The sequence below is a fragment of the Garra rufa genome, chromosome 9 (genome assembly GCF_049309525.1).
Source record: "Garra rufa chromosome 9, GarRuf1.0, whole genome shotgun sequence".
Classification (NCBI taxonomy): Eukaryota; Metazoa; Chordata; class Actinopteri; order Cypriniformes; family Cyprinidae; genus Garra; species Garra rufa.
The window spans coordinates 34475201-34502582 of record NC_133369.1 but is presented as its reverse complement, the minus strand read 5'-3'; the positions used below and the strand labels follow the sequence as shown (position 1 = coordinate 34502582).

Here is a 27382-nt window from a genome sequence, read left to right as displayed (position 1 = left end):
GTGCCCCCTGCAGTTTGTATAAATGCTTGACATGTATAATGATGTCTGTGTACTGCTTTTACCTGTGTGTGAGTGTGTATTTTCCACCATTGCTGAGAGTGCTTTGGTCAGGCCCTCTCCAACAGACCGAGGCTTTGGGCTGCCCACAGATCTTACAGCGGAGAGTTATACTGTCGCCCCTGTCGCACACCATCTCACTCAGTGGGACCAAAAACTCTGGGGGAACTGCTGCCAGCAAATTAGAAACGTACAGTCATTTGGCTGTTTCATTATGACACATAAACAATTTAATCTATGCGGAGAGATTTCCAAGAACGAAAGAACAATATTTTTACTTACCATCATAAATGTAGTTGGGATTCAAAAGCTGCAAAAAATTAAAATAAGCAACGATGTAATGTTAAAAGTAGAAATGGTCATAACCATGATGAGTAAAAATTACATAATGAATCATTAGACTGTTAAGGCAGTACCTTTACAGAAACCTTATTGGCTGATTGGCCATCTCTAGACTTGCGATAGCCATTTTCTGGTTTGCTCTCTTTCCTTCCCTCTTTGTCTCTCTTTTCGGACTTTCGTCTGATGCGTAGAGCTGTGTGCCACGATGAGGACTTCCTGAATGACAGATGTAACACTGTTTTAAGAGCTAATTCACAGCCAGACTATAAATATTAGACAGCAAACAAGACGTCAATATTGTTTTAAAAACAATGACAACTTTTAAAAGGCTTTTAAAGGTCAGTATGAACTCTAAATTAACTTACTTAATAAACATTCTTAATAAACATCAAAATTTGACAAAAATATATATTATATATTAAAATTTCAAAACGTATTTTAGAAACAAAAATTCCTTATCTTACAGTAGCCTACATTTAGGTTAAATGCAAATGTGAAGGGAATAGATAGACTACAATAATAATGATTTTATATGGTTATTTTATAAGATTATTTATATTACATATAAACATATAACACATTTGAAGAAAATTCTATATTAAATAAGCTTATAAAATAATATAATAATTTATTATATTATTTTATAAGCTTATTTAATATAGAATTTTCTTCAAATGTGTTATATGTTTATATGTGTTATAGATAACAAATAAAGGGTTTCTTCAAATGTGTCATACAGAATGTATTTTCTTGAATTAAAATATATCAAAAATAATTTTTCTCTTTATATATATAAAAAATATATATTGGTAGAAAATATATGTATTCAAATATATATTCAAAGCTTTTTTTAGCCTTAAGCTTATTCAAAGCTTTATATATATATATATATATATATATATTTTTTTTTTTTAATATATATTTAAATATGGGTATGGGTTATTTCAAAGAAAGCTTCATCATTTTAATCTTTATTTATTTATTTATTATTATTTAAATGTTTTTTAAACCCAATCAATTCCTTACGAATAAAATCAAGTTTGTCATTTATGTTAAACTTTTAAATATATTATGGAAGGATAATGTGTTTTGAGGATAATGTAATGCATTATAATAATATGATAGAATTAAAAAATTTTTTTTTTGAGATGTATACATCATAATAAGCTTTCTATTGATGTATGGTCTGTTCAGATAGGACAATATTTGGCCGACTATTTGAAAAACTGGAATCTGAGCGTGCAAAAAAATCGAAATATTAAGAAAATCGCTTTTAAAGTTGTCCTATTGAAGTTCTTAGCAATGCATATTACTTATGTTAATATCTTTATTGAACGTGATATTTACCTAATATCCTAATAATTTTTTTTTGCATAAAAGAAAAATCAATCATTTTTACCAATACAATGTATTTTTGGCTTTTGCTACAAATATACCCATGCTACTTATGAGTGTATAATATAATAATTCAATAATTCCAACTAATATTTTTTATTATTTATGATGCAGGTAGTACTTTTCAGCACGTCAACACGCAAAAGATAGCAACATGGAAAAATTATGGAAATCTATTGCTTGTATGAATTACAAAAATAACAAAGGTCAACCCATGCTTCTTCACTCAAGAAGTAACTAATCAAATCAGTCAATCTATAATCAACAATTAATTAACAACAATCCTTACTTAAGGGTTCCATCAGGGTAGTCTGGAATAATGGTGGAGGTGTGACCCAGAACATAGCCGGGGATCCAGCCCTCGGCTGCTGGGCCTTGTTCTGTGGCGGCACGGAAAACTAGAAACATGTTTTGCTGGTTAGAGGCCAATATCTGCACAACCTCTCCTTGATACACGCTGATCTCATCCTCCTTTAGAGCCACATAGTCCTGTGTCACCAACATGGTTGACACACTGCTGCTGCTGCTGCTTTCACTCTAAAAGCAGAAACACAGCAAAACATGAGTGAGAACTTTTAGACTATTTATGTTTGATTTAATATTTTTGTATATGAAGTATGTTGAAGACATTTAGTGAGCTGGACATGTCAGAGAGCAAGAATAAAGCAAGCGAGAGCAGTTCTAAGAAAAGATTTAAAAAGGAAAGTTGTTTTAGTTTGCAAGATCCTCTTCTGAGTTACACTAACAGTTCACAGTTAAAATGCTGATGGTTGTCCAGACGCTGTACTGTTAGTTAAGTGTATCATGACGTGAGCTCAAATGCTTATGTTCCTACTGACAGTTGCTGCAACATGTTGAACTTTGTCACATTATCAATGCTCTCTATTTCTCATGTCACTTCTACTCACTTACTCTCATTAAAAATAAACGACTTCTGACCTCTTTGTTGCTGCAAATTGCTTTCAGTGTGATTACTCTTAAAGACACTGTTGGTTAAAAGAGGAAATCTAACACCCTTAAAGACCCTTTCAAACTGCCAGAAGTTGACAAAAATATATTTTATATATAAATTTAAAATGTACAATTTTTCTCTTCCAGGAAACAGACAAAATATACTGATGACTCATCCTGCACTTAAGCGCATACCCAAATGCTTTGTCCAAAAATGATCTCTAGAATGAGAATATTGCTTCTGACACAAGTGAAGTCTATTTGCTATTTTACGCACATTTCCTTTTCAATCGTAGACTATTGTCAGCACAATCAGCGCAGGATTTTATGGGGCCTTAACAGCCCTCAAGATGGTTTTTAAGCAGAATGTCTTAAAAGCATTTTTGAAATCTTTCAAAAAAGTCATAAGCAGGTTAAAAAGAAAAAAGTGTTAGTAATTGTTAGTTGGCTGGTTCACGTGCTCCTGATGCTTGTGTATTAGGTCTTCTCAGGCAGTTAGAGGAAGAAAATCCTGCCAGTTCAGAGCAGATAGAATCAGCAGAGATAGTCAACGGATGTACAGAGTTTCTGAGAAACTCTGAAGTAGTTATCCTGGTTAACAGTGTACATTGTTAGTTGCTCAGCACATTCAAACCAGGCCAGTTAATATCCACAAGAGCCTGTGAGAATCCTCTTTTAGTTCCAGGACAACGCACATATACCCCAGCGGGTTAGTATGAAGCTGGAGGTGGAGGTGAAGCAGGACTAGGCTTCACTGAAACCAGGATCTAGAGTTTGGCTCTTACCCCATTGCTGTGAGTGGAATGCAGGGACTGCTCACTGGTGGAGGAGCAAGTACTGATGCGGTCCAACTCCTTACTGTGGGTGGAGTGCCTGCGAGTCTGACACTGGTTGCGACTCAACGTGTCACTCTGCTCTGTGTAAGAGCCGGGCCTGCCAGTAGGTGAGACTGGCTTTGAGGCCCAAAACGGGGAGCCTTTCTGGACTGTAAAGTTCTGAGGATTCAAAGGGGAGAGAATGGGCGAGGGGACTCGGAGACGGGGCTTTGTTAGGGTGAGAGACAGGGGTGCGACTGTGGCTCTTGGAATGGGTGTCCCTGATTGGGTATCCTCACGTAGCTCCTTCAAGGGGCTCTCCAGAACCCGCATCCTAGGGACCTCACCGTTTAGGTCCTGGTCAGGAAGAGGACACGTACCTGAAGTGCGGTCATCTGGGGTGGGGGCATGGTGATGCTGAACAGGTTGGGGGAGACGAGAAGAAGGTTGAGGGATTCGGGAAGCTCGGGACCGAGAGCCACAGCTGGGACCCATGGCAGAGCTGCTGCTACCCCCCGGAAGTCCACTGCTGCTGGGTCCACCCAGACCGCTTGCCCCAACATGGTTCCGTTGGTATTCAATTGGTGAAGTCAGTGCTAAGAAGACAACAAGAGGTAAGTGTAAATACTAACACAGTCCTAAAAGACATTTTTTGGTGGATATAGTGTTAAAAGTAAAGTCAAAGAGAAAACATGTGAACAATAATGGTCTTCAAACAACATATTTTTAAAAAATAACTAGTCACTGGATTGTCTAAATCAGGGGTCCCCCCACATTTGGACCGGCCCTCTGAACATTGCCAGAGACATATTTTGAAAATATATGTTTTACTTATATCATGTCGGTATTTGAAATAAAGATTGGCTTTTGAACTAAAATTTTCCTTAGTTATTAACATAGCCTAATTATTTGTTAAATTCACCAACAGAATGGTACATTCAACGTAATGTGTCATCGTGATTGAACAGGTGATGAGCGAGCCAGCTAGAAAATTCAGAGCGATGTCAAAACGATTCAATAGCATTTGAGGTGAAACATGTCTGTGTGTGGTGGCTCTTAATGCCTTGACCACAGCCTCAGTCCATTCCTTGTGAAGTTTTTGAATCGATTTTGCTTGACACGCCTCTCAAGGCTGCGGTTCTGTCGGTTGGTTGTGCATCTTTTTCCTTTCACTCAACTTTCTGTTAACATGCTTGGATACAGCACTCTGTGAACAGCCAGCTTCTTTGGCAATGAATGTTTGTGGCTTAGACTCCTTGTAAAGGGTGTCAATGCTAGTCTTCTGAACAACTGTCAGATCAGCAGTCTTCCCCATGATTGTGTAGCCTAGTGAACCAAACTGAGAGACCATTTTGATGGCTCAGGAAACTTTGCAGGTGTTTTGAGTTGATTAGCTGATTGGCATGTCTCCATATTCTAATTTGTTGAGATAGTGTATTGGTAGGTTTTTGTTAAATGAGAGCCAAATCATCACAATTAAAAGAACCAAAGACTTAAACTACTTCAGTCTGTGTGCATTAAATTTATTTAATACACAAGTTTCACAATTTGAGTTGAATTACTGAAATAAATAAACTTTTCCATGACATTCTAATTTATTTAGATGCACCTGTATATATTTTAAAAGGAAATGATCATTTGTCTCTGGTGCATAACAAAATAATGAACTATTCTAGCATTAAAAGGTATAATAAATACAGGTAAAATCATAATAAAATAAAAATAATACTAGTAGTCAGTCCGCCCCATGGAATTTTCTTTTATAAACCGACCTGGCCCCCCATTAAAGAAAAGAAAATTATTTGGCCCTCTCAGAAAAAAGTTTGGGGACCCCTGGTCTAAATGATTAGATGGTCTTAAAAGTGAAATATCTGAATGTTTTTAATACTGTTCTAAGTTGTCCTAACGATTAAACCTAGTTGACATCACTAATCACTAGGGCTGCCCTCTAATAGTCAACTAAACATTAGTCAACAAAAAGAGGCTTGGTCGACCAAATTTTTTTTAGTCGCTTAGTCGCAGAAAAAGTCACATGTTAATACAATACATCGGGCAGGACATCCAAATGCTCACCTATCATTTATCTATCTCAAATGTGGCTTTTCATCTGAAAGATGTATGTTGTAGCAACTTTACATAGCAGCTCAATCTAATGTTAACCTAAAAAAATGTGCACTATTGAAGTGTCTGTGCGAAGTGTGGAATCTGAACAGTAGCATGCTCACTGCATGACAGATATGGGTCACTTGCTTATAAAATACATAATTTTTGGACATACAAATAAAAGTAATACATCTTTTGAATCTGTAAAGACTTTACGTTTATTTCTGTGCAGAATAACAACAAAATGTTGCACTTTAGTAAAATAATGAAAGCAAACAGCATGCACTTTCTGCCATCTCGGTCTCTGTGAACTTAAGTGCGAAACTTCGAAACTCTGTGTATACTTGCCTTACAGACATGAAAATATATCTATACAGAGTGAAATGTCCACTTTTAAATGAACCAATTCAAATAGAAAACAAATATTCTCAGATTATGTAATCCATATGATACTATTGTAATCCAATATCCACTATTGCAGAGATGATGAGTCAGTGTCGCTGACTTTAGTGCTTTCTTTTTTTCAGCTTAAGAAATAATTTATCAATAAGTTAATAAAACGTTAATGCAGTATACTTGTTTCATAATCATTACTTTTGCCGGTACGGTGTGGCAAACTTTTATTGCTTGCGCTGGAGCACTTATTAGGCTATGTAGGCAATTAAAGGCTCATTATTATGATTTATATGGTTTATTAATAAACATGCGACTAATGGTTGACTAATGCTTTAAATGAACGACTACTAGTCGGCCAGAAAAATCTTTGGTCGAGGGCAGCTCTACTAATCACACAATCAGTTGTTGGAAAACTAGCTGACCTTAGCTGCCCCATTTTTGCAGAATTATCTTCAAATTATCTTATAATTTTATTTGAAGCAGGGATGTCCTATCCTCCATAGTTCCACTATTCTGCTATTTAGCTCCAATCTCAACCAGCTAATTATTGTCTTCAGCATGCAAGAAACTTCCAAGCAAGCTGGTTGGGGCAGGTCAGAATTAAACTCTGTAGGATTTTGGCCCTCCAAAAGCAAGATTGGACACCTCTGATGTAAACATTTATGGTAGTTTACATATTACGTGGACAATTCCAGTAAAGAAGAATGAGGTTAGGCCACTGACTTGGTGTTGGTTAATAGTTTATGTGGTTTCACACCTACCAACTTCTAGCTAACATATATTTAACCTCTATCATCCCATCTTGTGACTTTTTTGGAAAGTCTAAAACTGTGTTACCATTGAGGAAGTTTCTCTGGTTCTCCAGGATGCTGCTGATCTGCTGGATCCAGGCCTGGCAAACCACCCGGTTGGAGGAATGGAGGACATAGTGCTCTGTACTGCCAGTTGATGACCTTGAGGTCAAAATAAACTTACAAGGGTCATTGTCAGGACTCTCTTCTAGACCTAACCAACTGACCTGCAGAGAGAGAGACAAGAGATAAATGTTTTTACTTCTCATACTGTCTCTTGAGCAGTGTTTTCTACAGCAGTGGTTTAGTCTACACACCTTTATGCTGTTCTTAAACAGATAGCCTGGCATGGAGAAGCCCTTCTTTTTATCCAGAGGTTCACTGAAGATAACTATCTGCTCAAAGAGAAAGACGCGCCTCTCTTTCATGCGGGAAAGGAGACCACCATCCTGGTCTGAGACCAGGAAGGTATCTTGCAGAAGCAGTCTTCCCTGGGCTACAATTTTGCCCTAAACACATACATAACAAAATAAACAATTCTCAGTCCTCAGAACAGTTAAAATTACACTAAAAATACACTAGAAATGCGTCTTACATCAAATCCTTGGAGGCGTCCAACATTCATCATGTCATTGCAGCGTTTTGGAACAACACACATCACCTCTACCGCTTTCTGTGAGAGAGCATATATATGTATATATTAGAGCTACATTTTTAAACTTTCTGAAGAAAACATGACTGGTGCGTGTCTGTAAAATTTGCACCATAATACTAAGGTGCTGTATGGGATTGCTAAGGTGTTGCTAAGTGGTTTGGTAACCCAAGACAAAGGTTCCCACCTTTATGCCTATAAAATTCAAGTCTGTAAATATGGCTCTGGTTACAGATGTAATATGAATAATGTTTTATCATCTACTAGGCATAAACTGAGGCATAAATTGAGACTTCAATCAGATTAAGCCTGATTGAAATGTCATACAGTTAGCAACATTTTTACTCAAGCTGCATAATTTGAGTATCATTCATATTTGTAGCATAAATAGTGCTGGATGAGACACGTGTCAAAGTTAAATACTAATCCATGTCTTAACAAATACCCTTACCTCTATTTCCACAGTTTCCAAACCAGCCTTTTTGGAGAACTTGAGAAAATCCTAAAATTAAGCAACCAGAACAATGATAAGAAACATTCATTTATGTTGGAAGATAATGATCTTTTCTCAACGTCTATTCTTTACAAAAAGATGGGTCAGTGGTACTGGAAGGAATGACTACATTACTAATGAAATGTCTCTGCCTGACCTTCAGCAGAAGCTGGTATTTCATGATCCGCTGCACTGGTTTAATCAGTAGATCTGTGATCTGTAGCCTGTGGCCCAACCTCTGTTTTAAATCCTGACGAAGATATAAAGAAGAGATGAGATAGTGTAGTTATGAGTCTGTCTTTTTATGACTCATGTTTAAATGTCAGACAGGATGTAGGCAGCGACTTGAGTCTTACCTCAAAATACGTGTCAATGTACTCTGAAACAATGTGCTCTGATTTGGGCTTGTTTTGGCAGTACACAATGTACATGTGCAGTCTTCGTTCCTGTAGCCAAAACAAAATTTTAGACAAAGAAGGTCAAAACTTACTCATCGTACCAAGACTCAAAAAAATTATTAGTTCCTGTCCTTGTATAATCACCCTGATTGGCTTTTCAGTTGTGCTAAAATACAACAATGTACTAACGGCTATGTTTAAACTCTTCACTAATCTATTGTATATATCACATATTGACCACTTTTTTAGTGCCCTCAAGGCATTCTTAACATGCATGTATGTTGTTATTCTGTGAAATGCAAAAAAGGTATTTAAATAAAAATCTTTTGCTCATACAATAAAAGTCAGTGGGGTCCAAAACAACATTGACTTGCATTGTATTGACAGACAGTTATATATATCAGGCAGTTGCTACAGTGAGGGAAAACATTATTTGATCCCCTGCTGATTTTATACATTCGTCCAATGAGAAAGAAATGATCAGTCTATTATTTTAATGGTAGGTTTATTTGAACAATGAGAGACAGAATAACAACAAAAAAATACAGAAAAATGCATTTCAAAAAAGTTATAAATTGATTTGCATTTTAATGAGTGAAATAAGTATTTGACCCTTCGCAAAACATGACTTAGTACTTGGTGGCAATCACAGAGATCAGACATTTCTTGGCCAGCAGGTTTGCACACATCTCTGGATGGGTTTTGTCCGACTCGTCTTTGCAGATCCTCTGCTGACATTTGGCAACCTTCAGCTCCCTCCACAGATTTTCTATGGGCTAGTGGCTAGGCCACTCCAGGACCTTAATGTTATTGTTCATGAGCCACACCTTTATTGATTGTTATTGTCATGCTGGAATACCTATCCACAACCCATTTTCAATGCCCTGGCTGAGGGAAGAAGGTTCTCTGCAGGATTTCAGTCCTTTACGGCGTAGTGTGTTACCAATTGTTTTCTTGGTGACTATAGTCCCAGCTGCCTGGAGATCATCGGCAAGATCCTCCCATGTAGTTCTGGGCTGATTCCTCACTGTTCTCATGATCATTGAAACTCCACAAGGTGAAATCTTGCATGGAGCCCCAGACTGAGGAAGACTGACAGTTATTTTGTTTTTTCTTCCATTTGTGAATAATTGCACCAACTGTTGTCACCTTCTCACCAAGCTGTTTGGCGATGGTCTTGTAGCCCATTCCAGTCTTGTGTAGGTCTACAATCTTGTCCCTGATATCCTTGGACAGCTCTTTGGTCTTGGCCATAGTGGAGAGTTTGGAATCTGATTGATTGATTGCTTCTGTGGACAGGTGTCTTTTATACAGGTAACAAACTGAGATTATGGAGCACTCCCTTTAAGACACCGGGGGACCAAAAATCTCACTGATTGATAAGGGATCAAATACTTATTTCACTCATTAAAATGCAAATCAACTTTTTTGAAATGCGTATTTCTGGATTTTTTTGTTGTTGTTATTCTGTCTCTCACTGTTCAAATAAACCTACCATTAAAATTATAAACTGATCATTTCTTTGTCAGTGGGCAAACATACTAAAATCAGTAGGGGATCAAATAATTTTTTCCCTCACTGTATGTGGATAAAATTAAACACTTATATATCCAATGCTATGTAAAAAAGCTAAGAGATAATATAGTTAATTTTGCAGTCGAGCAGTATAGTATACATATTGCTTTATGTGAGCACGCTGTATGTATTAAGGATTAAGTACTTGTAATTAAACTATATTATATTTTAAAATGCTCAGTCATATTACAGTTATTTTTATGAATTACATGATTACATATTAAATTGTCTACCCACCACTTTTATACAGTTTGGATAATTCTCTTGTAATGTAAAGTTTAATACTTTTTATGATGATAACAAAGAATAGAATATATTTTCTTCTGTTTTCTTTTGCTTTGTTTTTCATTCTTTCTTTTAATAAATATGGTACACAATTTTTATGATATCTGCCAAACCCCAAAATGAATCATTTCATACCTGTCTGATAAACAGAGGTGCAAGTCTATCAGGGTCTTCCAAGCACTTCTCTAGTTCACCAAGAAAGAAGCTACAAAGATGAGAGACGTAACATTAAAGACAGGAAATAAGAGTAGGGGGCCTTGGTGGTATTTACGAGAATAGAATTAAAGTAGCCACTTTCACATACTCTCTATGCCAGTCATAAATCTGGTGAATGTTCCCAAAGACGATCTTATCTTTGCCCTTCATGTCGTCCGGTACACCCTCCTCCTTCATCCTGCTCATGTAGCCCTGCAGGTGCCAGAACACATCAGTATGGTTACCATGAAGACACTCTTAACAGTCAAACAAATCATGTGATCAATTCACAACACAACTGTTATGTAACTCCTCAAAAGATAGAGTGACCACTGAACAAACAGAACTCAACCCTGACAGCAGCTGCCAATTATTATTACTTGAATGAACGTGTTCAGTTGCATGCGGTCACCATAGTGATCTCACTGCGGTATTCGTTAAAAGAACTGAATATAAGCCCACCTCCACGACTGCACCAAGGTCTCTCACATAGTCTCTCTCTGTCTCCACCAGTTCCAACAGTACATAGCTGAAAATTAAATTCACATTCAAATCAAAGAACAATTCAAAATGGCAAAATGGAGTCAAAAGAAACATGTAAAACATTTCTATTTAAGAAATCTATTTAAAATGTACCCAATATTTGAGTGTGCTACACATTTTGTATGCTTATTATAGTATTCTATAGGAGTCAATGCTGTCTATGCCTTTTCAAATGACTCACGTCAGTGTTCCTCAATGCACCAAACTCTATGGAATGAACCTTGAAGCTAAATTAACTCAATGTAAAGTCTGAGAAGCTCAGAGAAGCTCAAAGTTCAAACTATTTCAGTGTCAATTCACTTTGCTGCTGACCTTTTAAAGCAAACACAATAATTACAAGACTATTTGAGTGGCATATCGTAATGTACAGTATCAAAAATATATTACATGATCCTGTACCTGCCTTGAACCAGATCTTGAACTGATTTAAATTAAACAAGAGCACTCCAAGGCAGTATGGAGTCATTAAAAGAGTCGCTGGTGAGTACTTTTTACTTTCTACAATGTATTACAGTCAGAACAACTCTTTTTTGTATTTTTGTACCATATCAGCTAACCCAAAACCTCTGTGATACCTCTCCGAACCTCTGCAGCACTTTTTGTGTAGAGGTCAAAACATTGACACTTGTGTTGAGAAATGCTTGGAAGCTCTGACATAATTCATGTTTCAAAGTCAGTCACTTAAACGTTCCACACGAGATTAATTGCGAATTTTGGTGTGGCCATACAACTACTATGTGTTTTAGAGAGCTTATAAAACAAATATTTAAGGAAAATAAGAGAGGAACGCACTGTCGTCTCTTGAGGAAGCCAGTCTTGCGTTCGTCCATCTCGTCAATGGGAGAGGAGGAAGACAGGAGGGAGTTATCCGATGGGTTGCAGGAAGGACTACTGATATCTCCTCGCTCAACAGGAAGAGAACTAGGCCTGTCCTCCAGATTCTGAGACAGAAAAAGTGAACAATACAAAAACAGTCAATGTGAAAAGATACTCATACTGTGATCTCCTCCTACACCTCTGTGATCTCTTACCATTTTGCTCTTGACGAGTTCCTCAATGGCGCTCACCAGCTCAGCTGCACTTGGTGTCTCTGAACTGCTGGGACGTGCAGATAGACGGGAGGTAGCCTACAGAAAAAAAAAATAAATAAAAATAACAATGTCCAGAAATCTATCACAAAACCAAACAAAACAAAAAAAAAGCAAGACCTTAGGCTGGTTTACACTGTGTATTGTTTTATCAATTTATTGTTGGTGTTACATTCAGTGATGTCTAGTTTGCATGTTCAATGCCCTACCATCTAGCAATGTTTAATGTTTTGGGAATGTTTTCAGTGGAACGTTTTATTTTAGTTACCAGAATGTTCTGCTAAAAGGTAGGATAACATTATCTAAAAGCATTTTAAAAATGTTTATTGATAACATTGTTAGAACAGTATCCTCTAACATTCTAAGCTTCCCATCACACTAGATGTGGACTTTTGGTTGAATGTGAAAAACTGCATTACCAGCTTCACTTATAAACCAGACTTTATTTCTGTTATACATTTAGACAAGTTTTTATTGAGATTAACAGAGGTGTAGATATTGATGTCTATTTGAAAGTAATAGTTTGGTTTAATGTCACCATTATGGTGAAAAGCGTTTGCTTTAGTTAGGCAATTTGACTCATGATTCAATGCTCTTTCCTAGCTGCTGTAACTATGTTTGTTATGGCAAAAACAACAAGAGAAAATGTGCTTAGATGATGTTGGCTATTTGCTGATGTCAATGATATTGTCATGTAGTGATCTGATCAGCTGATTTCATTTAGAGTCTAATCTATACTATTAATTTAATATTTGTGACTGTAGTAATGCATTGCAACAGCATAAGATCCAGTGATGTTCTAATCAGATCTGTATTTATACCTCTAATTGTTAAAATGCATTGTTCACAAATCACTTTAAACTACAACTAACAAACTACCATATATATTCACTCATCTGGGAGCTGTTTTAACCATATTCACTGCTGCAAAAGGGCACTTTTAAGCACTTTTCATTAATACTGCAAACTTTAGTCTTACCATTTTTTATAGATCGCTTTTTTGGGATACTAACTGGGCTACATGTCTTTTTATTTATTCATTTATTTATTTTTTTATTATAATTTTATTTTTCCATGAGGCCTAGTCCATTAAGAGCTGTGACATTTTGGTTATGGCTGCATAGTTGAATGAACTATAGTTCACTTATAAAGTCACTATAGACTTCAATATCCATTTATTATGTGAACCTGCAATGATGCTCACCATTGTAGTGTTCTGACACTGAAGGTGGAAACATTCCAGTCCAAATATAGCAATGGGTGTGGTTTCTGTATTCGCCAGCCAATCAGGGGCTGAATTCAGAGTGGTGGGGGCATAAATAGGGGAATTGGAAGTAGGAACTTTGGTTTGAAAGATTTAGGTTATTTAAAGGGTAAAGAGTAAAGTTTAAAGGGTAAAGAGTAAGTGCACACATGGCCCATCACATGTGATTGTACACACTCCTGAATACTCCATTAAAGGGCACATGAAAGGTCACAGACAAGGTCAAGGGCTTTCTCAGTCTATTACAGTCAGAAGTTCACATTTTTAGAAATGCTACTGAATAGGATCAGTTTCTGTGCCTCAATAAATACATTTTTGCAAAGCACAACTGATGACATGTGGAGTATTCCAATAAATTAATGGACAAGAAGGAAAATATACAACGAGGATGAGGTATAAAAGTTTAAAAAAATGACTGGAAAATAAGGAAAGAGAAGGAGAATGCTGGATGAGAGAAGACTACATAGAGAGATAAGGAAACTGAGACAAAACAGAGGCAGAACAGAAATCAACATAATGTTGGAGAACATTAAGAAACAAAGAGAAACAAGACAGCAGTTAGAGAGGCCTATCAGAGAACTTCTAAACTATCATCATGGGGTCAACATGAAGTCAGCATGAAACCATAAAGACAACAGATTTTACATCCACAATGTGACATTCTTCTGAATAAAACAGTCCCTGAGGAAATTTTGGGTGAGCTTTGATCTGCAAGGTACTGATTGAATCGCTGAAAGTAGGCGTAGCCAGACCTGAATACAAAATTTGAATTGGGTTGTGGAGAACTGTTCTCTCCCTAAAACAGAGCTTGCATGTGCCTTTGTTGGTCTTTTTGACCAGCACATGGACACTGAAAGTCAAGTTTACCCTCAAGAGAATATGAGCACAATAAGACCAGGAATATGTTATAACAGCATACAGGGTCTGATTTCATGTTGACTTAAAGAAAAACCATGTATTCATCGGCCTAAAGCATAAAATCTCAAAACAAATCAATAATGATATAATGATGATTTAAAAATATATATTTCAACAAAGTTATTTTCTAGTCACTGGCATTTACCTTGTCCTCCTGTGAGTCCTGATGCAGAAGGCTGTGCTGTTGAATGGCCATAGGGGGCGGCAGGGGAACCGAGTCTGGCCCCTCCTCTCCCTCCTCCTCACCACAGCTCTGCATCCCTGAGGAGGAAGACTTAGACAGAGTGCCACTGCTCAATCCCTCATTTCTCATCCTCTGTGAGGACAGAAGGAAGCCAGAAAGAGAAAGGAAAAAGTAAAGAGAGATAAACACCGTTAAGCTCACCTTGGCAGCTGTGGCACATTTTTATACCAAAATAGCTCCAGTGAAAGAGTTGCACTGTATTTATAACTGTTCAACACTGGAAACCGTAAGACATGAAAAACACTTTCAAATCATACACTTAAAAACAGATAGAACGCTACATTTACCAAATGCATTTACCGGGACATGAATGGCAACTAACAAACTACCATATATATTCACTCATCTGGGAGCTGTTTTAACCATATTCACTGCTGCAAAAGGGCACTTTTAAGCACTTTTCATTAATACTGCAAACTTTACCATTTTTTATAGATCGCTTTTTTGGGATCTATTATAAGTGCTAGATACTTGTCTAACATAAAATTAAGTTTTAAAGTTTAGTTTTGTACCACCTCAAGTGGATCTTAATGTCACAAGTCTTTCTTGAGAATGTATACACACAAAAAAAAGAGAAAACAGATTCACAGAAGTCGAAGAAAAAGTCGAACAAGCAGAAGTTGAAGAAGCAGAAGTCGAATAAGCAGAAGTCAAAGAAAAAGTTGAAGCAGAAGTCAGAGAAGAAGTTTCAGAATTCGAAGAAGCAGAATTCAAAGAAAAATTTGAAGGAGCAGATCTTGAAGAAAAAGTCGAAGAAGCAGAAATCGTAGAAGTAGAAGAAGAAAACATTGAATGTGCAGAAGTAGAAGTCATAGAAGAAGTAGAAGAATAAGTCCAAGTAGCAGAAGTCAAAGAAAAAGTCAAAGGAGAAGTCAAAGAAAAAGTCAAAGAAGCAGAAGTCAAAGAATAAGTCGAAGAAGCAAAAGTCATAGAAGAAACTGAAGAGTAAGTCGAAGAAGCAGAAATCAAAGAAAAAGTCGAAGATGCAGAAGTATAAGTAGAAGAAGCAAAAGTCAAAGAAAAAGTCGAATAAGCAGAAGTCAAAGAAGTGTAAGTCGAAGAAGCAGAAGTCGAAGAAGCATGTATAATGTGTTGTGAATGTCATTACAATTTAACATGCTTTCTATTTTACTGTATGTAAAAATGTACTGGCAAAGCTACATTTTCAGCGGCCATTACTCCACTCCTTTAGTTTCACATGATCCTTCAAAAGTCATTCTAATATGCTCATTTGATGCTAAAGTAACTTATTATCACAATTGAAAATGGCTGACCAGTGGTTGTGATGTGAACATTGGTCCTGGAGAACCACAGCCCTGCAGAGTTTTGCTTCAACCCTAATCAAACACACCTGAACAAGCTAATCAAGGTCTGAAGGGTTACTAGAAAGATACAGGCAGTTTAATAAAGCTAATAAACCTGATTAAAACTGTGTGCGTTAAAGCAAAAAAGGGTGTTCTGGTCACTAACCTCCTCTATGGTCTCATCTTGTGGTGTGGCGGCACTGTCATCTGAGTCTTTCTGTGAACCAGCGTCTGCGTTCTTGCGGACATCTCGACTCTTCTTGTGCTTGTGTGCAAGTTTCTTCACATGGCCGTCTGCTTTACCACTGCTGAGCCGTCTGACAGGGCTGGTCAGCCATTTGCGCAGAGTATTTCCAGGCCGTTTGGGTCCAGGAGAGCTCTGCAAATGACCCGGCTGCAGCGTGGCACTGCCCGAAAGTCCTCCTTCATTACTGGAGACTGAGAGCGTGTCTTCAAAGAAAGAGGCAGAGAGAGAGAAATAAAGAGAGAAGTGATGTTTACATGGCTTGCCGGTCCTAGTCAGTGTTTTCATTTTATAGAACTGCTGAAAAGACTTTTAGCAGAACTCAGAACTCAACAAAGAGGGTTCATAGCTGTGCATTTATACAAATTATTTATTAAAGAGGTCCTATTATGCTTTTTCACTTTTTGAATTTTAGTCAGTGTGTGGTGCATATGTTTAGGCATACAAAAGATCTACAAAGTTACAAATCTCAAAGTCCACTCCAAAGTGAGATATTTCGTTTAAAAAAAAATCCCTTTTCAAGAACTACAACCAACGGCTTGTTTGGACTACACAACATTGTATCCGGAAGTTATGATGTCACAAAGCTCATTACAATATAATTCAAATAAATCCCGCCTACGGAAATTATAATGGTTGGGGGGTGGGTAGGGACAAGGTGGGGAATTAGCCTAACTTTAGCGATGCAGCACGAAGAGCGCTTCTGGGATGCTTCAACGAGCTATGGACGGCTGGTATAAACACCAGCAATGACTAATAGTGGTTGCGCTCTGATAGTGATAGCTCTTGATGCTGATAGTGTTAATGTTCATTGCTCGATTTCTGTAGCTGCTTTCTGAATAACTACCCAGATAGCACACGTACGTCTACAAGATGTCTATTAAAGATCTCTTTAACTGGAAAACATCTGCTGTGTACAAACATCTGCCAGACGTCTGTAAGATGTCAGTTTTACATACATTCTAAATCATAAATATCTTAAAGACATCTAATAGACTTCTATTTGACATCTAATAGGAAACATTCAAAAGATGTATTGCAGATGAGCAAACTACATCTTGCAGATGTAAATGCAGACGTCAAATAGACATCTCCGAGATGTACGTGTGCTATCAGGGTAAGAAAATGTAAGCATTATAATTAGTAACTTACAATGTTTTTATTCAATTATTGTCATGTTATACTACGGGGCCGTTAAATGGTTGAATCTGATTGGCTGACGATTATTTTCAGGGAAACGCACGGCGAACGTAGTTCCAGGCAACACTTAATCGATGTGAATGTCTATATCACTTCGCCACACAATTTCAGTTATTTCAAAGGTCCTTACAGCCTAAAACAGCAAAATAACCAAAATCCACAACCATTGCCATTGGCCAAACAAATAAACACATTAAACAATAGGATAAAACGACAGATTATTTCCATGTTTTTGCCACAAAATTACGTTTTATTATGTACGGAAAGCACATACTTTATTTCTCCCATACTCTCTCCCTTACAGACACACACACATACAGTTTAGCACACGTTAGCATACGCGCTAATGTTGTTAGCGCTGATCTGGTGATTAACAACTTAAAAAATACATGACAGTTATCACACGCAAGGTAACAACAGCATGGTCTTGAAGACAATGAACTTAAAGTTTCACTATTAGTAGATACACTGCTGTTGATCTCTTTTGAGAGACGCACAGACTCGGAGAGGTAATTCACAAGCTTTATATCTCTTTCCCTCCCTCTTGCCATCTGTCTGCTTGTCTGTCAGTCTGTCTAAACTTCATTATTAACTGCAATATTTTGCTATCAAATGCTTGGTTTCTGGCAATGAAACTAAGTATGTAAATGATGAAATAAACTATCATGATAATATCATGTATCGGCGATCTGGCAGGCTGACGATAAGACCCAACACTCCTGTAGTGTCAACTATACCTTAATATATCCTTAACTATAAGGTAACAGATGAAACCTGCTGCTTTGGCAAGCGGCATGGCAGTACTGAAACGCCATCTAAGCTGTTCGCCAATCACACCAAACTGGGACAGCTAACCAATCACAACACATTTGGATTTTCAGAAGGTGGGCCAACCGGAACTAATCAAGCCATTTGTAAATGATGTGTGAAAAATAATGCATTTTTCGAACCACCAAGCATGAGAGCATGTTCTAGTACACCCTCAAAAATAAAGACTTTGAAAAAGAGCATAATAGGACAATTGAACAATATATGATTGTAACTTTCAGAATTTAAAACCTAACAACTTTCTTCATGTGATATATTTTATTTATAAAAGTGTGCTTGCATTATTATTGTTGTTGTTGTTGTCATTAATATTATGATTTTTTTAAATAAATGCCATTTGCCACATTTATTTTATACATCACAAAGACATTTAAATATTTCTGAGGCCGCTCTACATAGTCATTTCTCAAAACAGAATTACCGCCATGTCACCACAGTTTACTGCATTATAACTAGTCAAATTAGTATTATAAAAAGTCAAATCTGACTATCAGATATTAATTATTCTGAGGCGTACTGTGGAGTTTGAGAGCGTGAGCGTTCTTTTCTCACCACAAAGTGACTCTATAGTGATGCAAATCGCAGCTCTACTTTTCACTTCAGAGAGGTTTCTGTTTTCCGCCCTCTTCAAAACTGAAACTGCAAAACCCTCTTAAAAGACCTTGCTCTGCTTAGAGAATATGTCCTTACATAAAGCTTGCATAAAATATTCCCTTCAGTCTACTGATGTGGAGAAGAAACACCTTCAAGGCTTCTGATTAACAAATTCAGGGGAGGAGTGGAAAAATCAAGAGCTAATAAATAGATCTTTATTGACTGTCACTTTTATATAAATCTATCTTACATCTATCTTCTAGTTTTCACTGTATGAATTCTCAGCTGCCTTGCTCTCAGTAGTTTTTCCCTTCACTCTGGGCAGTATATTAAAGCGGCTGACCCTAGTGTGACCCATCTGTCATAGTTCACACTCAGTGTATTTGCCAAAAATACACACACACACACACACACACACACACACACACACACACACACACACACACACACACACACACACACACACACACACACACACACACACACACACATGTTGGGTTTACATGTTTTATGGGGACATTCCATAGGCGTAATGGTTTTTATACTGTACAAACCGTACTTTCTATCACCCTACACCTACCCTACACCTAAACCCAGCCCTCACAGGAGATTGTGCACACTTTTACTTCATCAAAAAAACTCATTGTGCATGATTTATAAGCCTGTTTCCTCATGGGGACCTGAGAAATGTCCCCACAAGGTCAAAATCTACTGGTATTCCTATCCTTGTGGGGACATTTGGTCCCCACAACGTGATGAATACCAGGTACACACACACACACACACACACACACACACACACACACACACACACACACACACACACACACACACACACACACACACACACACACACACACACACACACACACACGCACGCACGCACGCACGCACGCACGCACACACACACACACATACAGCTACACCTGGTAAACAAACTCAAACAAAGTGAACAACAGAATGATGAACAAAGTGACGACTGCGTCAATTCCCATGTCAAAGCACAAAATGTAACAATTTAGAAAGTGTGTGTGTATGTGTGTGTGTTTGACAGCCTTCATAGCAGGATATAAACTGTTCCACAACAGAATATTTTTATACAAATTTCTCTGATTGGAAAACTTGTACATAAGAGCATAATAATTGAAAATGATTATCTACATCTATGATTTTTTGGGTGTGATGAATGTGGTATGTGTGTTTGCAGTTCTGTAATTCATTCCTTCTGCTCTGTCGCTAAATTCACACCTGAACAAACCGAGCCTTCAGCGCCACAGAAATGAGCCCTGTGCTGGACACTGTGCATTTGTCCGACTATCCCCTCATATGAACCTTACAGTAATTTGTACATTATACCAGATATAAATCATATATAAACAGATTTTAAATATTACAGTCAACTTGACAAACTATTTTTAAAAACACTCTCCGTGCCAACTGAGGTAACGTTCATTAATTAGGAAGGGATGTGATAACACATGCTTGAGGTGTGACAAAATGATGCTTTCTCATATTTTGAATCTCTCACTTCATGGACTGATGGGTGATATTTAGAAATTAACTTTATTCATATTTATAGGAACTCTAAGCGGAATAATCTAGTCTGTTTCACTAAGAGTCTCTGATGTCTGAATTAATAATAAAGACTCGCTCACAATACATCCACAAGTTTCACAATGTTTTGCTGCATGTGCATAGCAACCTTTATTAGGGGTACAGAGACTTCCCAGACTGTATACAAGCACAGCCCTGACCCAGAACACATAATCACCAACATACTGTAACATCTAAATCAATCTGTGTACAAAAGTCAAATATAAACACCATCATAAATTCCTATTCCTATGCTAGGGTCAATGACAAACAACAAACATGTTAACAATACAAAAAGGAAAAATAATTTAAAAGGTGCCAAGTATAAATGTACTCACTGTATTTATGATGAATTCATAAGGTTATGAAAAAAACAACTTTATTTTTCTTTTATCTTAAAAATGTTATCTGTGGTGTACTAAAGCAAAACTAATAACCCATTAAAAACACTGGGTTATTGTACATTTTAACAATTATATTCCAAAACATTTTTACATATACATTTTTTGCTTATTTATTTATTTTTGTGAACTATTCAATCATATTCAGTCAGTTTTCACATAACAAACTTAACTAATTTTGTCTTATCATATAAAGTTCAAACTAATTTGTCGTCCTTGACACAAAGTCAGGGGGATTTGTGGTATATTCATACATTTTAAATATATAAATGTATTTTTATTAAATTTAATTGTATTAAATTATAAAATACCATGATAAAGTACGCAATAATGTGTTTTAAAAAATAAAATTGTTTTAATAAGATTTTTTTCTTATCTCTGTTCTATCTCCCTGACATTTCTGATTTCATGCTTTCCAAAATATTCAACTGCATTTTAATTAAGTAGATCACCATAAAAAAAAACATTATCTTTTTTTCCTAATTTGTATATGAATTGCATTTTAAAGTATATTTAAATAAATGAATACATCAAAGTAATGTCATTAATCTATTCAATTTAAATGCGACAACTTTGTCAGCTTAGAATCAACTCCTGTAGAAAATTAGCTTTTTTTTAACTGTAGTGAAAATGTAGAAACTAAATTAATATGAAGAACATTCAATAGAATCTTCAATAAACATTCAATAAATTTTGACCAATTTTAATTTTTACATGCCATGAGTAATGAAAATTACTGATGAATAAATGGAATAATCTAATTTGAATGTAAAATAAATACTACTTCTTTTAGTCTCTGTAGATGTGCAGTAAAAGCACCTCCTGTGAATCTTAATATAAACCCTGGACATAATTTATAGATCTGCATATCAACATACACTATGCTTAACTTCCTAAATACACTGAAACCTCTTAAATAAACATAAACAACACTATATTAAACTGAGTTGCGACTACTGTATTCAGTCCTGACAGTGTTGTTGTCCTGTGAGGCACGTACCCAAATCCAGCAGCCAATACTTGCAGTTCTCTGAGCGTCCTGAAGCTGAACCCATGTGACAAAGTTGCCTGACTGATAAAAATGAGTGTATTCCATGTGCCATACCAAGAAGTGATCCGAACGGAGGAGACAAACTACACTAACTCCTCTAAACTGAAAGGATTTTACAACATAATGCTGAGAGGAGAGTGATGGACTATGAAAGAAAGGGAGGGAGAGAGAGAGGGAGAGAGGAAGGGGGATGGAGAAAGAGGGAGGTTTGGTGTTTCATGCACAGCTGTGACTAAGTTATGCTCAGAATGAGAGAGAGGGAGGAAGGGAAAACCGGATGAGAAGACTCAAAGAGAGGAAAGAGGTGTAACCTACAATTCTTTAATATGAAAGATGTGATTCTGAAAGAGTCAGAGCGACACGTCTTAGAATTAGACAGTTTCAGCTTATTTACTAGTTTTCTAATTGGTGGAAGCTCACAAATAATATAAGCAGGTGATAGTTCATATATATATATATATATATATATATATATATAAATTTTTTTTTTGCATTTCATTTTCCACCCCAAATTTTAGTCCAGATTCTCATTACAATTACCTTTTACAGTATATCAATCCATACACTTTTTTATTTTATTTTTCAGTTTGCACTTTTACTGTAAGTTTTTGTTTTTGTTTTGTACTCATTTCCATTTCAAGTCACATTTTTAAAATTCCCTTTGGTTTCCAAGACTATGGGGTCTCTGATTACAGTTTTACCTCTCAGATTATTAAAGCCAGATTAAAAGTCTCAAAAAAAAAAAAAAAAAAAAAACTTTGAAAATAATGCTGTTACAGATATTTTAGATTTCATTTATGTGAAGATTGTTGAAAATGCCATGTGGATGGTGGCATACAGCAAAACAACATCAGTCAAGCTTTGACCTGTTGGAACATTTTCAGCATTTTTCACTGGCACCAGTAATAATACATCTCAGCCATAAATGACAGTTTTACAGTGTACAGTACGGCTGGCAGGCTTGGCCAATATCAGGTCACAGCATGAAAATCAAGTAAACTATACAAACAACTGCCTCTATATCACCTACACAAATGGCTGCCTCTCTTACAGGCTGCACCGGGGCGGATGGCTACAAAGATCTCCCTGTTAAAGCGTCTTTGGCTGCTTAACAGTAGCTGGTCTGTGGCCAGTCGAACTGCTTCCTTTGCTATACATACACACACACATACGCAGATCCGTAACTGCTTATGCCAGAACTAATCAACATTCTACTGAGGATTTTGCTCTGGTCTCATGGTAAAAGTTTTTTTTTTTTCAGCCCCTCTGGACACGTTGCAACACAGCAACTGCCTTAAATATACCTTGAACATTTCAGCTGACAAAATAGTCTGGGAAGCAATTTCAAGAGGTTGAATACACTGGCCATCATGAGTTATGACGGTTCCTATTTCACATTCTATAAATACAAATTGTCCTTGCTGTAAGAGAACCGGCTGTTTGACATTTCCCATGACCTCTGCCAAAGGAAAGGTGCTTGTCTACTTGTAATGATGTCATAAAATGGACATCAATGACAGGTATGTGTCCTTTTAACTTTGTAGTTCCAATAAGATTGAAGAAATTAAGTGAATCAAACATGATGTGTTTCAATATGAGTGTTATATTACTTCACAAGCTTTTCATTGATTATCTTCTTAATAAACAGACAGACAGATAAACAAATACAGTAGATACCTTTAAGAACAGCATTTTCTTACTACATTATGAGTTAAAAATAAGGCAGTTTCAGTAACTTCCCAGAATTCCCCAAGTTGAACACCACACCCTGCACACACACTAATGATCTTCTCTCAGATGCTGCCCAGTCATCCTTGTGTGGGTGACCTCAAATTTTTTTGCCTGGTGACCCTCTTAGTTTTACCACATGCTCTTCCTTTGTAATCATGTCTTTTGTCACAAATCATGGTCCATTCAGAAGCAGTGACTAACCACCATGAATTCCATGTTACACATCTTTGATCATGAGGAACTGACAAACTAACGTAGTACAACAATTGATGTACTTACTACAGCTGAATTAAATATACAAATACATGTTAACAATAAGCTCATATGCAAAACTTTATTTCAACACAAAGCCGAGTCCTAGAATATCATTGCAGCCTTAAATACAATATGAAATTAACCATATACAGTTGAGGTCAAAAGTTTACATCCTCCTTTCAGAATCTGCTAAATGTTAATTATTTTACCAAACTAAGAGGGATCATACAAAATACATGTTATTGATTATTTAATACTGAACTGGATAAGATATTTCACATAAAAGAAGAGAAAATAATATTTGAATTTATAAAAATGACTCGGTTCAAAAGTTTAACATCTCCTTGAATCTTAATACTGTGTTCTTACTAAAATAATCCACAGCTGTGTACCCTTTCCAACAATGACTGTATGATTTTAAGATCCATCTTTTCACACTGAGGACAACTGAGAAGGTTCAAATGCTCACTGATGCTCCAGAAGGAAAAACGATGCATTAAGAGTCAGGGGTGAAAACAGAATGGATATGTGTAGGCTACATTTTTCTTATTTTGCCTAAATATCATTTAATACTGCCCTTCAGAGGCTACAGAAGATATTTACGTTTCCCAGAAGACAAAATTTACCTTGATCTTCAAATTTAAAAAGTTTTCACCCCCCAGCTCTTAATTCATCGTGTTTCCTTCTGGAGCATCAGTGAGCATTTGAACCTTCTGTAATAGTTGCATATGAGTCCCTCCGTTGTCCTCAGTGTGAAAGGATGGATCTCAAAACAGTCATTGTTGGAAAGGGTTCAAATACACAAAAATGCTGAAAAACCAAGGAATTTGTGAGAACGGAAGGATTTTTCCAGCAGGCAGTTTAACTGTTCAGTAAGAAAAGGAATTCATGAACAACTATCACTAAATAAAATAAAATAAAAAAAAATAAAAAAAACACAGCTGTGGATCATTCAGGTAACAACACAGTATTAAGAATCAAGGGGATGTAAACTTTTAACCAGGGTCATTTTTATAAATTTAACTATTATTTTCTCTTGTGGACTATATGTAAACATCTTTTATGTGAAACATCTTGTTCAGGTCAGTACTAAATAAACAAGAACATGCATTTTGTATGATCCCTCTTATTTCGGTAAAATACATTTTGCAGATTCCAAAAGGGGGATGTAAACTTTTGACCTTAACTGTACATTTGCTTATTATATGTAGATATGACATTAAATGTAATAGAAAAAAACAACCTTTCCACTGTGTCTGCTGCTCTGATATAACCAACATAAGATGGTTGGGGGAAATAATAATAATAATATAATAATAATAATAATAATAATAATAATAATAATAATAATAATAATAATAAGTAACACCCACTGTCCATAATTCAGTCAAATCCCAACAGATACAATCAATTCTTGTCTAAATTATTTCCTGCCAAATATTATTATTTTTTCTGAAAAAGGTCACTTACAAATGTTACACATGCTGCAAAAATATTTTGTTATGTTAAATATTAAGATAATAAATGCCATACAATATTTGATAATAAATGTAGTAAACACAGCAATATTATGAAATATTATTACAATTTAAAATAACTCTTTTTAATGTTTTAATATAATAATAAGTATTCTACGATGAATAGGACATTCAAAAGAACAACATTTATTTTATAAAAAAAATATATAAATTTATTTTAAATACATTTAAATGTCTTTATTGTAATTTTTGATCATATTCATGGGAAAGTACTAATTTCTTAAAAAAAAAAAAAAATACTGACATCAATCTTTTGGTAGTATATGTGTTATTGTTTACTAAATGGCTGGTTCCAATCGTATGACCAAAATCACAAAATCACATTAACTGTCATGTGTACATGGATACGGTCCTAGCAGGGAAATCCCCTGAATCCTGGCAACCCTGTTCATCACATGACACAGCCCATCACCATGGTTACTGCATGCTCAACGCACTTCAACCCTAACAAAAAAGAGCAAAGCTGGACTGCAATTAAAATTTCATTTGGGTTCAGGGTGAGTTAAGAGCAGACACACACCTGTACACAGCTTTGATCCATTCATCCTAAGGGAAAACACACAATATCTGGGAGCTACATTAGGATAATCCAATTTAATTCGAGTTAAAGCTTGCACAGATAGAAATCTGTATCCATAATCATTTTTAGAAATAATGTAATTAAAAATCAATCCTTGAGGTAAATTTGATCTTTAAAATGCTACCAAACAGATGAATTAAAAAGCTGACATTCCTATCGAGTCAAAAATGGTTACCTAAAAACTCAGACACAAAGGACCAGCTAGAAACCCCAGACGCGTATGTTGACGTTTCTTTGAGTAATTCCTCAAGCATTTACACAGAAGCTCTTCCTATGACTGGAGAAGAACATCAAACACTATTCCAGATTTGAAGGACCTCACAAACTCAAAACACTGACAAATACAAGTTGTGCAGCCTCTATGAAGTGTAAACCTGAATAAACGCCATTCTTAGTCTTGAACCCCATTTTGACCTGACCTCATAGCTAAGAAGGACCATGAACATACCAACAACCTAAACTTTTAACAACCCAATCTGTAGGAAACAGGAGAGTTGTCCATCTTACCTTTATGGTTGAAAATGCCCTCCATCTCCATACTACTTCGGGAATGGGCGATGCAAAGCATGGAGCTGGGAACCAGGCCCTCCTGGGCAGGTGAACGGTCAGTGGTACGAACCAGACACCAGTCAGGCTTGTCCTGGGGCCTTTCTACCAGCTCCACCGTCTGACCTCTACGTACAGTCAACTCCGATCCATTACTGGCCATAAAGTCGTGGATGACCACCGTCAACTCTGAGCCACCAGACAACTGTAGAGGAACACATAAAAGTTGCATTAGGAATGCAAAAATATCTGAAAAAGACAACAAAAATAACCTAGTGAAAAAAAAATTCAAGTCCAAAGTCAAAACGAACATACCCACTGGTAATGTGGCATTGCCAATGAACTCAAAAGCTGAGCCACTGACCCTGAATCTTTACACGCCATGTTTCTACCAAAACAACACCCCCTGGTACATCCTTACTCAGTAAACATCACATGGAATGATGGTATATGTGTCAAAAAAAACAAAAAACATTTCTGACATTATCCTTCAATCTGGAAAACAGAACGGTGAATAACCTTGCTTTCCTCTTTTCTGATCAAAATGAATCTCATCTACAGTTCACGCTCAAGCACTCCAGTGAGGTAAAGTGGCAGGCGGTTGAAGGCTGCTGACACATCCTCGCATTGCCACGGAGATGGAATCAGTCTGAAGGAGTGACGCCTGGCAGGAGGAAGGGAGAGGAGGCAGAGACGGACACAATGTGCCAAGATTTAAAGGAGCAGGAGGCAAATTAATACTCATTAGAAGTGACGTGCAGGAACCCGTCCTCTTCTGAGAGCTTCACCTTTTCACCTCACCGTGAACTGAGCGGGTTCTGTGTGCGTTAAGATGCTTTGAACAGTGAGCTTTTGTGAGGGGTCGTCAGAGTACATGAGTGAATTTAGTGACAGCGAGATACTATTTACGTGTTTGTGTATGTCACAAAGAGACAGAGAAGAGAAAGACATGGAAGTGGAGACCGAAACATAAAGATGGTGTGTCCAATTGTGTTTAGATTGGAGAGTATCA

The 27382-nt window shown here is 36.6% G+C and overlaps 1 protein-coding gene across 1 annotated transcript in view; it reads right to left on the bottom strand.

Moving 5' to 3' along the window:
- The window catches only part of triob (trio Rho guanine nucleotide exchange factor b), a 132041-nt gene that overhangs the window by 6717 nt on the left and 97942 nt on the right, over nt 1–27382 (bottom strand). The window contains exons 33-51 of the mRNA XM_073847700.1: nt 26332–26575; nt 15976–16259; nt 14407–14577; nt 12023–12118; nt 11784–11932; nt 10911–10977; nt 10558–10661; nt 10389–10458; nt 8352–8441; nt 8153–8245; nt 7954–8004; nt 7446–7523; nt 7168–7359; nt 6897–7077; nt 3531–4156; nt 2084–2331; nt 474–615; nt 340–367; nt 63–225 (exon numbers count right to left, since the gene is read on the bottom strand). Coding sequence (XP_073703801.1) covers nt 63–225; nt 340–367; nt 474–615; nt 2084–2331; nt 3531–4156; nt 6897–7077; nt 7168–7359; nt 7446–7523; nt 7954–8004; nt 8153–8245; nt 8352–8441; nt 10389–10458; nt 10558–10661; nt 10911–10977; nt 11784–11932; nt 12023–12118; nt 14407–14577; nt 15976–16259; nt 26332–26575 — 3077 coding nt within the window. The remainder of the gene's footprint in view (nt 1–62; nt 226–339; nt 368–473; nt 616–2083; nt 2332–3530; nt 4157–6896; nt 7078–7167; nt 7360–7445; nt 7524–7953; nt 8005–8152; nt 8246–8351; nt 8442–10388; nt 10459–10557; nt 10662–10910; nt 10978–11783; nt 11933–12022; nt 12119–14406; nt 14578–15975; nt 16260–26331; nt 26576–27382) is intronic.